This window comes from Helicoverpa zea, chromosome 25, assembly GCF_022581195.2.
Source record: "Helicoverpa zea isolate HzStark_Cry1AcR chromosome 25, ilHelZeax1.1, whole genome shotgun sequence".
Lineage (NCBI taxonomy): Eukaryota > Metazoa > Arthropoda > Insecta > Lepidoptera > Noctuidae > Helicoverpa > Helicoverpa zea.
This window is the reverse complement of record NC_061476.1, coordinates 3,439,659-3,451,939: the sequence shown is the minus strand read 5'-3', so window position 1 is coordinate 3,451,939 and position 12,281 is coordinate 3,439,659. Positions and strand designations below refer to the sequence as shown.

Genomic DNA, 12,281 nt, shown 5'->3' with positions numbered 1-12,281 from the left:
GACAAGTTCAAAGTAAACAATGGTTTAAGGATGTGTGTTTATGTTATTGGCAAAACCATTTTTGCCTTGCAATAACTTAAAAATGATAGCTGTAAATTATACAGAAAGACATTGCTAAAGAACTGTCGACAAAAACTAATGTGACAAGTGGAGACCTCTGGTGATGACTATAACCTTTTTGGTTATAAAATATCATAATCCAATATGGCGGATGTACTTTTAAGTATCCCACTATCTTTTTAATTTGATAAAATATTTTTTTTATCAAAAAATCCTGTTTGTTCACAAGTAAGTTTAAAAGGCTTGGAGCAGCTAAGAACCAATGTGTAGCTACTCAATATTGAGCCAAAGCTTAAGCATTAGCATAGACTGTTAATTAGGCACGACATAATAACAATGTTCATTGAATTACGTTATTTATTTCAGTTATGTAGACTGACGAAGCGTATCATTCAGGCCCAAGTTTACCGACAACTTAAACATCCGTTTATCTTAAAACGACCGTTTACTTTGAAAATGTAATCATATTAAACAGTGGTTGTAAGAAAAGCCGACGTTTATGTTGTCAGTGAAGTAGGGCCGTAGTTAACTTAAAACCTTAACTTTTGTTAAGTACGCTTTAAATCTGTTGATTATGCTTGTGAAAAGAAAATTAAATGTTTAACCTGAATATTTTAGACATTATGGTATGGCGTCTTAAATTCATAGCGGTTTTTTGTCGTGAATCATTAAAATAACTCCATTTTGAAACGGATATAGCTTGACAAATCATAGTGAAATTTTTGACACGTTTTTTCACATTTTGTCTGTGAAAAGTAATAATTATTAAAACCGCTATATTAGGTAAGGCGGACCCGCTAGGAAAATTTATAAACGTTTGTAAAAGAAAGTGAATTGTGTAAATATTTCAATATGATATTCCTTATTTATGCAATTCATTTTTAAATATCACAAAGCATTGTTCGCTTATATAATGGAAGGGATAATAGCATCCGAATTAGTACCTCATACTTTTTGGGAAGTTGATTAAAATCATGATCTCTCTAATACTGTCGGTATCGGGTAACAGCTCGCCTACGGGACTCAAGCAGCGCGAGCCGGGACAGAGGAACATGCATACTTCTACTTTCTCTATTAGCAGTAAGTACTTTATATCACAACTAGCTTCCGCCAGCGGTTTCACCCTCATTCCTAGGGAACTACTTCCTGCACACGGAAAAAAATCGTAGATAGGTATTTTCTACCATTTTGATATACAAGCTACGTTACTGCCAAGTTACATCAAAATCTATTTGGTAGTTTTTGCATGAAAGCCAGGGGCATTTTTATGGCTGCTCCCAAATTAATTTCACATTTATTCACTGGTCAGTATCATCATCATCGGCCTTTTCATCGTCCTGCTGCTAGGCACAGACCTCCTCTCACATAGAAAAAAATTGAGAGTTAATGACCACGCTTGGTCAACGCGGGTTGGTGATATTATATTCATTGGTGTCCCAGATATACTTAGAAAATATATACAGACTTGGAAGATTTGCATTGGCACTTGCCTGATCTGCAATTGAACCCACTCATGATTGAGAGAACTACTGTGACACCAACACACTTATATTTAAGAGTATGAGATTAATTTCATAGCCAACCTATACGCATTTGAAAGCTTAAAAGCGGTGGTAGTGGGGTATATTATCTCAGCTTAGACGAGCTGTTTGTTCACAGAAGAGACGGAGGGTCGGGACAAGAGGACACTAGTACACTTGAAGTACCCTCCCGGAGGAAAGTGCTCCGAATTCTGGTAGACAGTAGACAATCTTCGTAGAATTCTGACGTGATTTTCACACTTTGCCTGTGAAAAGCAATAGGTACATACTTAAACCGAACATGCTTTATAACTAGTTAAGGCGAACCCGCTAGGAAAATGCTTGTATTTTAAATGACTTGTGTAAATAAATTAATTTGATCTTTCTTAATGTTTATACAATTCATTTCTGAATATTCTGGCACAAAGCACGGCACGCTAATAAAATTGAAAGGATAAATAATAACTTTTTTGTAGCTTAAATATTTTGAACAATGTAGCAATTGGCTAGAAATTGTAGGTGCGTACCTATAATCTTGTTTATTCAGGTTAATAATTATTGAATTATCGTGTATAACTGATTATTTGTTTAAATTTTCAATGTTAACTGGTTATAATTATATTATTATAAGTTTTTATATTAATGTTTTAGAAACTATAATCATTTACAATAGTTAGTTTTAGAACCCCAATGAATAGACTTCCAAATCCCCTATTGCTAAAATGGGTCAAAATGTTGTGTATGTTTTTTTAACAAAGTGCATTTATATTTTAATCTGTTCATTCGATTTTTACTACAAATTCTTAATCTTAAATTGTTTTGAGTTTTCAATACATGTATTAAGATTTTATGTTTTCTTTCATATAACGTTAAGTTATTAACTGATTTAATTTTGTAAGGTACATTTAAATATACTGGTAAGCTTCAGCTAGACTTGAATGCAATTAATTAATTCAAGAAACATTTTAACTCTAGCTTTTAAAAAGTCAAACTGATGCTTACAAGTAAATAAAACTTATCACCCATCTCTCTATACATTAAAAACTAATTAGTTAAATTGTAAGACCCTTTTAAACCTTAAAATTGCTGTCATTAGTCATAATAAAAATAACAATCATTTGAATAAGTGAAAAGCGATCGTTTATATCGTACTTTCGTGTTGTCTATGTGGAACATAAATATAAAGTAATACATAAACTAGATATAGATAAAAACGTTTTGTTAACCACTGTTTTGTAACTCACCTATGTACTGGCTGTTTTATTTAGTATTGAAGTCGAAAGTGTTGAAATATTTCACTTTAGCCATTGTATATTAGATCATTACAATTATTATTGAAAATTTTAAGCCATTTTCAACTAAATGCATATTTGATAACATACATAAAAGAGAGTAGTGTGGGTTCGGTTCTCAAATTGAGTACGATTTTTGTTACAATTTTCGTCTTCAGTATTTCAATCTTCATAAATAAAACTGGGATGTAATTGGTCAGTTTAGGGGCCAAATATCGTAAGATCAGTACAAAAACCTTTTAATTCTTTTATCTCTCCGTATAGAACTAGTCTTTGCAACGGCGTCACAATTTTTATAGCATTTTACATTATTTCTAAATGTATATTCTCTATTATGCATTGTCACGAATAAACAATGTAATCTCATGTGGTTTTTCATTTACTTTTTTTGAAATTAAACAATTACATTCTTACTACAAAAACTTACACATCAGTTGAACGCTTGTTTAAAAAGTTTGGCTGCAAAACGGACCTTATTTCAACGTCATAATCTGATTTTTTTTTAGACAAGTGTTCAAAAAACCGAGTAAACTTGAATCCCTTGGCATACATGGAAGTCTTTTAAATTGGTTTCAATCCTACCTATTTCAAAGACCACAAACAGTATCAGTAAAGGGGTATGACTCAGAAATATACTTTGCCATGTCTGGCGTGCCGCAGGGCTCTCATCTCGGACCCACTTTATTCACTGTTTTTATCAATGATATCACGAATCAAATTAAACACTCAAAATTGTCCCTATACGCAGATGATCTAAAGATATATCGAGAAGTAAATTCTACATCCGATGTTGATCTTATTCAAAATGACCTTGACCGAATTCGAGACTGGTGTCACAAAAATTCAATGACTCAACGCATCTCAATGTTATCTCATCAAGTACACAAAAAGAAGAGCTCCTATACACTCGAATTACAACATTGACGGAACAATATTGCAAGAAGTCAATGAAATTAGAGATCTGGGTGTTATTATAGACAGCAAATTAACCCTTTCCTCGCATATTAACGCGGCAGCAAAAAAAAAGGAGCTCGGATGTTAGGATTCATTAAAAAAGAAATACCAAAGAGTTTCGTCCCATACGGACAAAAAAAATATTATATTATAGTCTTGTACAAAGTCATCTGGAATTTGCTTCTGAAGTGTGGAGTCCCATAATGCTGTGCAATCTCAGAGGATCGAGAGTGTCCAACGAGCGTTTACCAGACATCTGGCATATACCTCGTCCGGAATTTCACATAGGGTCCCATACTACCAAAGACTAAATTTCTTTAAAATTAATATAGTTATCGGCACGAATCTTGAGCTCTGACCTACATCTGCGCAGAAGTGATTTATTAGCAAAGAACCAATCCCGAGTGACGGCTATGACGCGATGCACTGCGGGCCAATCACCGCTTTAGCCCGCCCCCTCGCCTCACTTCATACCACAAAAGGGACCCAATAAATTACTTCTGCGCAGGTGAAGGTCAGAGCTCAAGATTCGTGCCGATAACTATACTCTCCATAATGGTCGCAAAATTCATGACCTATTCTTACACAAACTCCTTAATGGAAAGACAGATTGTAACGAATTAGTTAATCACATTAAACTTGCTGTTCCCACCAGAATACCGCGATACCCAATCACCAAACCATTCCACATCCCATTTTACAGATCCAATGTTGGTAAACGCTCACCTGTGGCACGATTTTGCAGTGAATATAACTCTTTGTGCGGGAGCTCGGACAATTTTGACATTTTCCATGATCCTTATAATAAAAAGCGCAAAGTAAATTAATTTGTCCAATATTGACCAGTTTAGAATAGTATTATGAAATATTACTTTCTTATTATTTGCCTCTATCGATTCTTCTTTTTTTATTTTTTGTTATGTATAGTCGTTATAGTTTGGTTTGGTTTAGTTTCAGTTATTTTTAATTTTATTTTATTGACCAATACCTAAGTATTTAAGTTTTTTACAGCCGATCACGCTATTCTCTGTGAGCGCTGTGCACACCTGTAACTAACTTATTTACACAGGACTAACCATAATTGTAAAGTTATATATGCGTAAGTAATTTTAAATAAGTTGTTGGTGTGCCTTGTAAATAAATAAATAAAAAAACGGTTTAAAAGTTTTTGTGGTACTAGATAAATCATTTTATAACACAGTTGTAAATAGAGTGACTACAAGAAGGATGTGGGCAAATAAAACGTCACAAAATACAATTTTTAAGTTGTTTATTAAAATAATATTCGTTCAACTGAACACAAGACATGGGACCAGACCTAATAATTGAGTTTACTAATTTGTCAATTTTTCTCTACAAAAAATAACTGGCCCAACGTAAGAGCCATCTGTCATTACCCTCTTAACAATAAAAAACAACCTATAAAATCTATCAACATAAAGACAAGTTAGGTATGATACCTGCGGGTTTCGTACATAAATTTGGCACAGACATTATATCGTCATAACTGGTCTTATTCCCTGGCAATCTGTAGTTCTAGATGGTTTTGGCACGGGATAAAAATCATTATTAAAAATAAAAACTTCCTTTTCGATAAGTATAAAAAATCAAATCCATCATTCTCTATAAAACTCAAAAATAGACCTTATTAATTAATTTTAAGAAAATCTAATTTAATATTTAGAAAACTATACAGTACCCATTTATTTAGTATTGCACAAATTCGGATTTCATGCAAAATCGTACGAATAATCAATATATGATAATGTTCATGATAATTCTGTCATATTGTAAACATGCTGATATTACATCGTCAGTTAATATAAGTTGCATTTCCTTGGTCACGTATAATATCCGATTAAAATTTAATTTTCAATCACCGAGAGCAGAATTTATAAATCAATCAATCAATGTAGGGTTGGCATTTCAAGTAACAACGTTAAAATTCTTAATAATAACAATAAAAAGTAATTAACAAAAATCATTTGTTGGACAAAACAAACCATCCGAGAACATTCCGAGGGCACTAATCGCTTTTAATAATAATATAAATGCAATATTTTTATACCAAAATGTCCTATATATTCGTGAATTACAAATTTATTTACAAATTTGACTCCTATCGGGGGTTGCCAATTATAAAATATCTTGTGTCTTCGTATGTACCAAACATTTCAGTTTCGAGTCAGTATTTAACTAATATTTTTTCTTTTAAACTTCTTTCTTTATATAATAATAATGTATACATATGTAAGTAGCATAGTACACTTATATACTAATATGACACAGTTAGATTATAGCTATATTTTTACATCATGTATGTACTTTACACATATACAGAGTGGTGTTGTCCCGAAGTGCCACGGTAGGCTGCCATCTTGCGGAAATTACTTGAACTATTCAGTTGCATAGAGTCCAATGGTAGATGGCGCTGTTTTAAAATTGTACTAGACCATGAACGTGAACAAAAAGTGGGAAATTATTTAAAAAATCATCAACGTTAAAAATTATTAATACATTCAACATGCAATCTTTACTATTGTAAAGATGTGTTATTCAACAATACAATAAATACCAATTTTACTAGCAAGACACGCTTGCTTTACATCATAAAATCATAACAAATCTCATGTTTCCACTTTCTGTTGTAGTTTAAACTAATAATATTGTACAAAGCACATTCGGCACAACACCTTATGATATACTTCACTCATACAACGTGCCTAGTCTAATCTACGACAGTCTAACAAGTTCCGTACAACGGAAAAACATTTTTCCCTCCGCTCGCCTTAACAATAACTTTATACACAAGCATTTGCGAAGGGAAAACATTTTAATAACTAAATTGAAACTCTATATCGCTATGGAACCTTTATCTGGTGCAGGCCGTACTTAGGAAAGTTAAGAACACCAAGCCTTTCTTTCAAATGACGAGAATGCATTTTATAACCTTATTATATAACAAACCTTATTTCTGAATCCTTTGGGCGAATAGTTTATTATATTTTGAACATTATTGCCACTGAAATAAAGTCCTTAATGCAATAAAAGACAGATGATTAAGAACTTTACTAAAATCACAATACGGTTGATAGTCACAGTATTAAATTTGAATAGTGGAATAAAATAAACTGAATAATGTAATAAGTTTGACTATGTGTTTAGTCAGTAAGTTTAAACAGAAACACAACCTTCATTGCATTTTAAAATACAGTAAAATGGTACACTTTATATTGATAAACACTGTCTAAACGTTTTCAACAAAGTACGTATTTTAGTTAGTGTCCATCAATTTAAAGTGAATTATATAACTGGGTAGTAAGGTGTGTTTTTGTATAACATGCAATTAAAATTAAGGTCCCATTGATAAAAACCAATAATTTCGTCAATGTTTAAGAAATGCCTTTTCGCCAAGAAAGTCAGGCCTGTATTAAAATGTCCATATCAAGAGAGCAAGAAAGAATTGTTCGTCACAATATTTAAAAATCAAAAACTGTTGAAATCAAGCATGCTTTTCTTTCGATGTTTTTACATTAGTTAGATTTTAAAACAACAGTGATATTGAAAAGATGCATTGGTTAATTAATTTGATTGAAATCAGTGGTATATTATGGCTAAAATATTGTTGACTACTCAAGGTACAGGTGGTAAAAAAACCCACACTTTTATTTAACCAAATTATTTATGAAAGAAGGTTATGAAAATTTAATTTGAAACCCTTTTATTTTGTTGGTGAGAATAGAATGGTTGGAAAGTAAAATAGAAAATTACTTGCAAATCAAACAATAAATAATTAATGACTGAATATTTTTTGACTGGTGATGTGATTTGACTTACATTTAATTTAGTATTTTCAGTTTTATTCGGGCTAAGGAAATATCTTAAGAAGAATCAAAATTAGAAACTCTTGGACTACAAAATTGTGTGAAAGGTGTCTAAAAATAGAAAATGATGGCACATTAATATGTGACTAGTATTACAGAAAGTTGTTCACATTCGGTTACTAAAAGCGTGGGTCTGATAAAAATGCACTATAAATGACTCGATTCGGGCTCACAATTTTGAGATCACTTCGACTGAAGAATGGACTACTTAAAGTATCGTTACTGTAGAATTAGGCTGAAGTGCTGTAGCCACTCTCAAGTTGAACGACTTGACTTCAGGGAATACCCAGCACTTGGTGCGGTTTCATTACATTAGTTAAACATTAGGCCCTTTTACTTTATTACATGAAAAAACGGTATCTTTTATGTTTATGAATATAATCTTACTTCGCTATACAATTAGCGAAATTAAAAAGTTCACAAAAGTGCTGGTATTCCTAAAATTCAATACTCGTCAAAAAGCCCAACAGAGGTAGGTTAGTCACTACGGATTCCTCCAAACGAGTTGAGAACTGCAGCAACATCGGTACTATAACGTCTTATCACAACCGTCACTCGTTCTCGCCGCGGCCGCCAGGTGGCGGTGGCGTCACACTCACTGTCCCACAGGTGGCGCCACCCGTCCCGAGTCAACCACTCGCGCTGCGCTCCGCCGGGTGAGGTCCGCGAGCCGCGGGCGGAGGCGGCGCGAGTGGCCCGCACTGCACTGCGAGGTCCGCGCGGCACTAGGAGACCGAGATGACCTCGTGTCCGGGGCGCGGCGCGGCGCGCGGCCACGTCTGCGAGGTGAGCTGCCCCACGGACAGCGGGTTGTTGGCGTCGCGCGGGTTGGTGCCCACGGGGTGGCGCGGCGGCGCGGCCGGCTCGCTGGCGGGCGAGGCCAGCGACGACAGCGCGCTCAGCCCGCCCGGGCTGGACGCCGACAGCGGCGTGTCGGCGTCGCCCGAGCTCGACGCGTCCGACATCTCCTCCAGCTTAACGTCTTCTTCAGAGCAGGGCGACTGCGGCGTCGCCATCGGCATCGCCACGGTCCCCGACGCCGCCGCCAACGCTTCCATGTAGCGAACGCACTTCTTCTTCCGCCTAGAAACAGTTCATTCTTAGTCAATATTCAAATCACATACTTGGCTGTTTGAGGACCGTTTCGTAAATACTGCTTGCCAAATTAATGTAATGAAGTCTTAACAACTGGTAATTTAATACTGTATGCTAATAAGAAGGCCTAGTAGTCATATTACGAAACGGTCCCATCACACGATAAAAGCTAATCTATCCTACATGACACGTAACACAAATCATAATGTTAAACAGTACATGCTAAAAACTTGTTAAAAACTGAAAAAAAAAAAAAACACGAAGAACATCGAACACTCATGCTGAAAAAATGTTTGTTAAATAATTGATTATCGTATCGAACTTAATTAAGCAAACGTCTACCTACGACAACATATAACGCCATTCCTTTTGAAAACATTCAGGCTTCATCTTTGAAATTAAATAAATTCTGTATTATGCAATCAATCTATTACAACGTAAAATTAAATTGTACTTTGTTTTTTTTTATGCAATTTGAATTAATAAGTAGAGAGGCGAAATAAGTAATTTCTTTAAGTTTCTGAGCCAATAAACACGCTTATCGAAATCAAAAGTCCAAAACAATCTACTGTCATGTCTACTACAACACACATTCGCGTCCGTGATTCACCAACCGTTGCGTGGCCGTCGGCGGGGCGCCGGCACTAGAGGTTAACGTAGGTGGGCTCCTGCGGGCTGACGAGGCTGGAGGCCGGGAGGGACGTCGTCGGCTCCGGCCGCAGGAGGCCCAGCCCTCCCGATACCATCACGCTACTTGACTCGGGGCTGCGCCCGCAATGACAGGGAGTGGACATGGGATGATACGGTGATGGTTCACAACATATTGTATGTTTATGTAGTTGTTATACAAAACAAATATTTTATAGCAATTATCAAATATATAAATAAAAAATGAAATAAATAAATGAAATAATATACAGGGTGAAAAATATTAAAGGGATAAAAATTGCATTAAGTAAATGAATAAGCAAAAAATAAATCATTATAAAACAAAATATGAAACACGAGTCAAGTGGCGTGAGGTGAAAAAAATCAAAATGATCAAAAAAATAATGAAAAATAATGTAAAAACGTTGGGTAATGAGTCACCAATAGTGCCAGCCGATCCAGGGTCCATGAGAAGCGGCAATCATGAGTGGAAAAAACATTTGTATAAGTAAACATGTACCTTTACATCCAACAATAACAACCAAGCCAGCCAATTCAGAAAATGTGTCCAGATTTTTTTGAAAGCTTTCGACAAATGATTGCCCTTCCTCAGTACGCCATTAAACCCCTGTGCCTCTACAAACTTCGGCTACTTTCAAAAAAATCTATTCGTTGTCATCTAAACAATTGATTTCTTTGTGAAAAGACACATTTTCTGAATTAGCTGCTTCGCCGTAATATAGTCCTTAATTTAACCATATAAAACATAAAATAAACAACAACTACATAGAATTTTTGTAAGTATAGATCTTTCTTAAATGATAAAATGCCAAAGTAAATGACCGGGCCTGGTGTCAGATAAGACAGCCGAGTCTTTCCACATAGAAACAATGTATTAACTGACGGTTAACTATAACCCGTCGGCTAATCAAGACTCAATTTTGCACAAGCGAAAAGAAATATAAAACAATAAAATGTATGTTTACCTGCAAGGCTTGCACCATTGGTTCTGTTGGTCGAGACCGTATCTCGCTCGACATTTCTTCAAATTATTTCCTGAAAGTTTTACATAAATTGTTTTAGTACTAGAACTGCAAAACCAATCAAAAATCACTGACTATATAAACAAATCCAAAATGTATGCAAAAATCATTTTAAATTGCAAAATATTTTCAAAAAAAATATGATGTCGAGTAAATTGTTTTGCTGTTTGAAATGAAAAGAAATGCAGCGTTACGTGATGCGTAAAAATATAGATAATTTACCGGAAATCATATTTGAAGCGCATCAAAACAATCAGCTAACTACTGTCAGGTACTACGGCAGGCAAAGCATGCAACCCTTACTGTTAGTTCATGCAGGGCGGGATGGGACAAATGAACGGGAACAACGGAAAAAACATTGGTTTTAAAAAATAACATACTACACGCATAAACTTTGAACAAAATAAATGCTAAAACTACGCTATTGTCGGAAAAAATAACAAATAAACATGACGACTATAAGCAAATTGAAGCAGAATAGGTTCTCCGGAATCAAAAATAAATATTTGTGACTTTATTTGGCCAGTATCATTGCACCGCAGACACAAAAGCATCAGCAGCTGTGTACAGTCTAGTCGCCGGCGGCCTCGCTGCCCTGGTGTTCTACTCCAATATGTACCGAGAGAAGGCTGTCCCAGCCTTTTCCGACATCAAACTACACTCCCTGCAAAGCAATTACTCAAGTATTCAAATATTGACTTGCTTTAACATGCACGCTCCCTGTCGCACGCAGGAGCAAAACGGAAAGCATAAAACCGGGACAACCTTCGAAGGACTTGCGTGGGTCTCTCTCATAATATAGCGTTTAAATCAAATAAATAAATGCGATAAATATTAAATAAACAAAAATACTTGTATATATGTATGTCTACAACCTCGTACCCCTTCAACCAAGACAATATTACTATGTCGCTCGGTCCGATCGGAGCGGAGTTCAAAGCAATTGAACTCTCGCGGGAGAGGATTGGGGCCTGGGGGGCGGGGGGAAGGAGGAGGGGGGAGGGGAAGGAGCTACCAACGTCTCTGGGCTTAATCCTTCGTTAATTGACCTCATTTTTTTAATGAGCCGATGCGAGTATCGCATTGAATGGCCGGGACGTCGGCCGCTCCGGTACATGTGTTCGCTGCGTGGCCGACTGACGACACAGCGCCGCAGCCGAGCCTGCTCAGCCGATATCGCGACGGACAGGACGGGTCGGGCGGGGAGGAGGGGCGGGGGCGCTCGTCGACGGAGTAAAGGCAGTACCTCCATCGGTTGTCTCCTGTTTTCGTTTCCTCTTCTTGCCCCTTTGCGTATTAGCCCTAGACGACCAATCGGGATAGAGTTGCATGTGCAGCTGCCGCTCTCGGCGCGCCAGCTCGTAATACTTGGCTTGCTCCTCGCGCCCGAGCGCATGCCACTGTATCGTGAACGCGCCCAATATGGAAACAAAACAGAGAAATGCACTTGGACGGTGGACTCGACCGTGTCTCCGCGACCTAACCACGTGCTAGAAAAACAGCCGCAGCGAGCGGCGGAGCTAAACAGAATTTTGTCCCCTACAGAATGAGAATGGCCAATTGTGATGTTCCTCCCAGAACCTATTCTGCGGTCGGTTCACGCGTCTCGACTAGACATATAACAAACCAATATAGTTTCCGGTCGGGGTGGGTGTACGGTAACGCTCACTGGACGACTACAGTACACTGAACACTCAACACGTAAGGCGCCGACGACGGCCAGCCGCTTTTCTAGCACAGCACGGCGCCGCGCACTACCGCTCACATACAGACACGCACACACAC

At 36.8% G+C, this 12,281-nt stretch overlaps 2 protein-coding genes across 13 annotated transcripts in view; one reads left to right on the top strand and one right to left on the bottom strand.

The window, feature by feature from the left end:
* LOC124642647 (dihydropyrimidinase) overlaps positions 1-3,238 on the top strand; it is a 57,306-nt gene extending 54,068 nt beyond the window's left edge. For 2 of the 4 annotated variants that reach the window (XM_047181201.1, XM_047181200.1), the window contains exons 15-16: positions 1,070-1,140; positions 1,720-3,238. In XM_047181201.1, the coding sequence (XP_047037157.1) occupies positions 1,070-1,140; positions 1,720-1,799 (151 nt within the window). In that variant the 3' untranslated portion in view covers positions 1,800-3,238. The remainder of the gene's footprint in view (positions 1-1,069; positions 1,141-1,719) is intronic. The other 2 variants (XR_006985798.1, XM_047181202.1) reach the window with 2 other exon arrangements.
* Positions 3,239-5,079: 1,841 nt separating this feature from the next.
* LOC124642598 (protein pangolin, isoforms A/H/I/S) overlaps positions 5,080-12,281 on the bottom strand; it is a 124,134-nt gene continuing 116,932 nt past the window's right edge. For 5 of the 9 annotated variants that reach the window (XM_047181063.1, XM_047181062.1, XM_047181065.1 and 2 more), the window contains 2 exons: positions 10,440-10,509; positions 5,080-8,793 (listed from right to left, as the gene is read on the bottom strand). In XM_047181063.1, coding sequence (XP_047037019.1) covers positions 8,436-8,793; positions 10,440-10,509 — 428 coding nt within the window. In that variant the 3' untranslated portion in view covers positions 5,080-8,435. Of the gene's footprint in view, positions 8,794-9,419; positions 9,571-10,439; positions 10,510-11,742; positions 11,897-12,281 lie in introns of all 9 variants that reach the window. The other 4 variants (XM_047181064.1, XM_047181072.1, XM_047181071.1 and 1 more) reach the window with 3 other exon arrangements.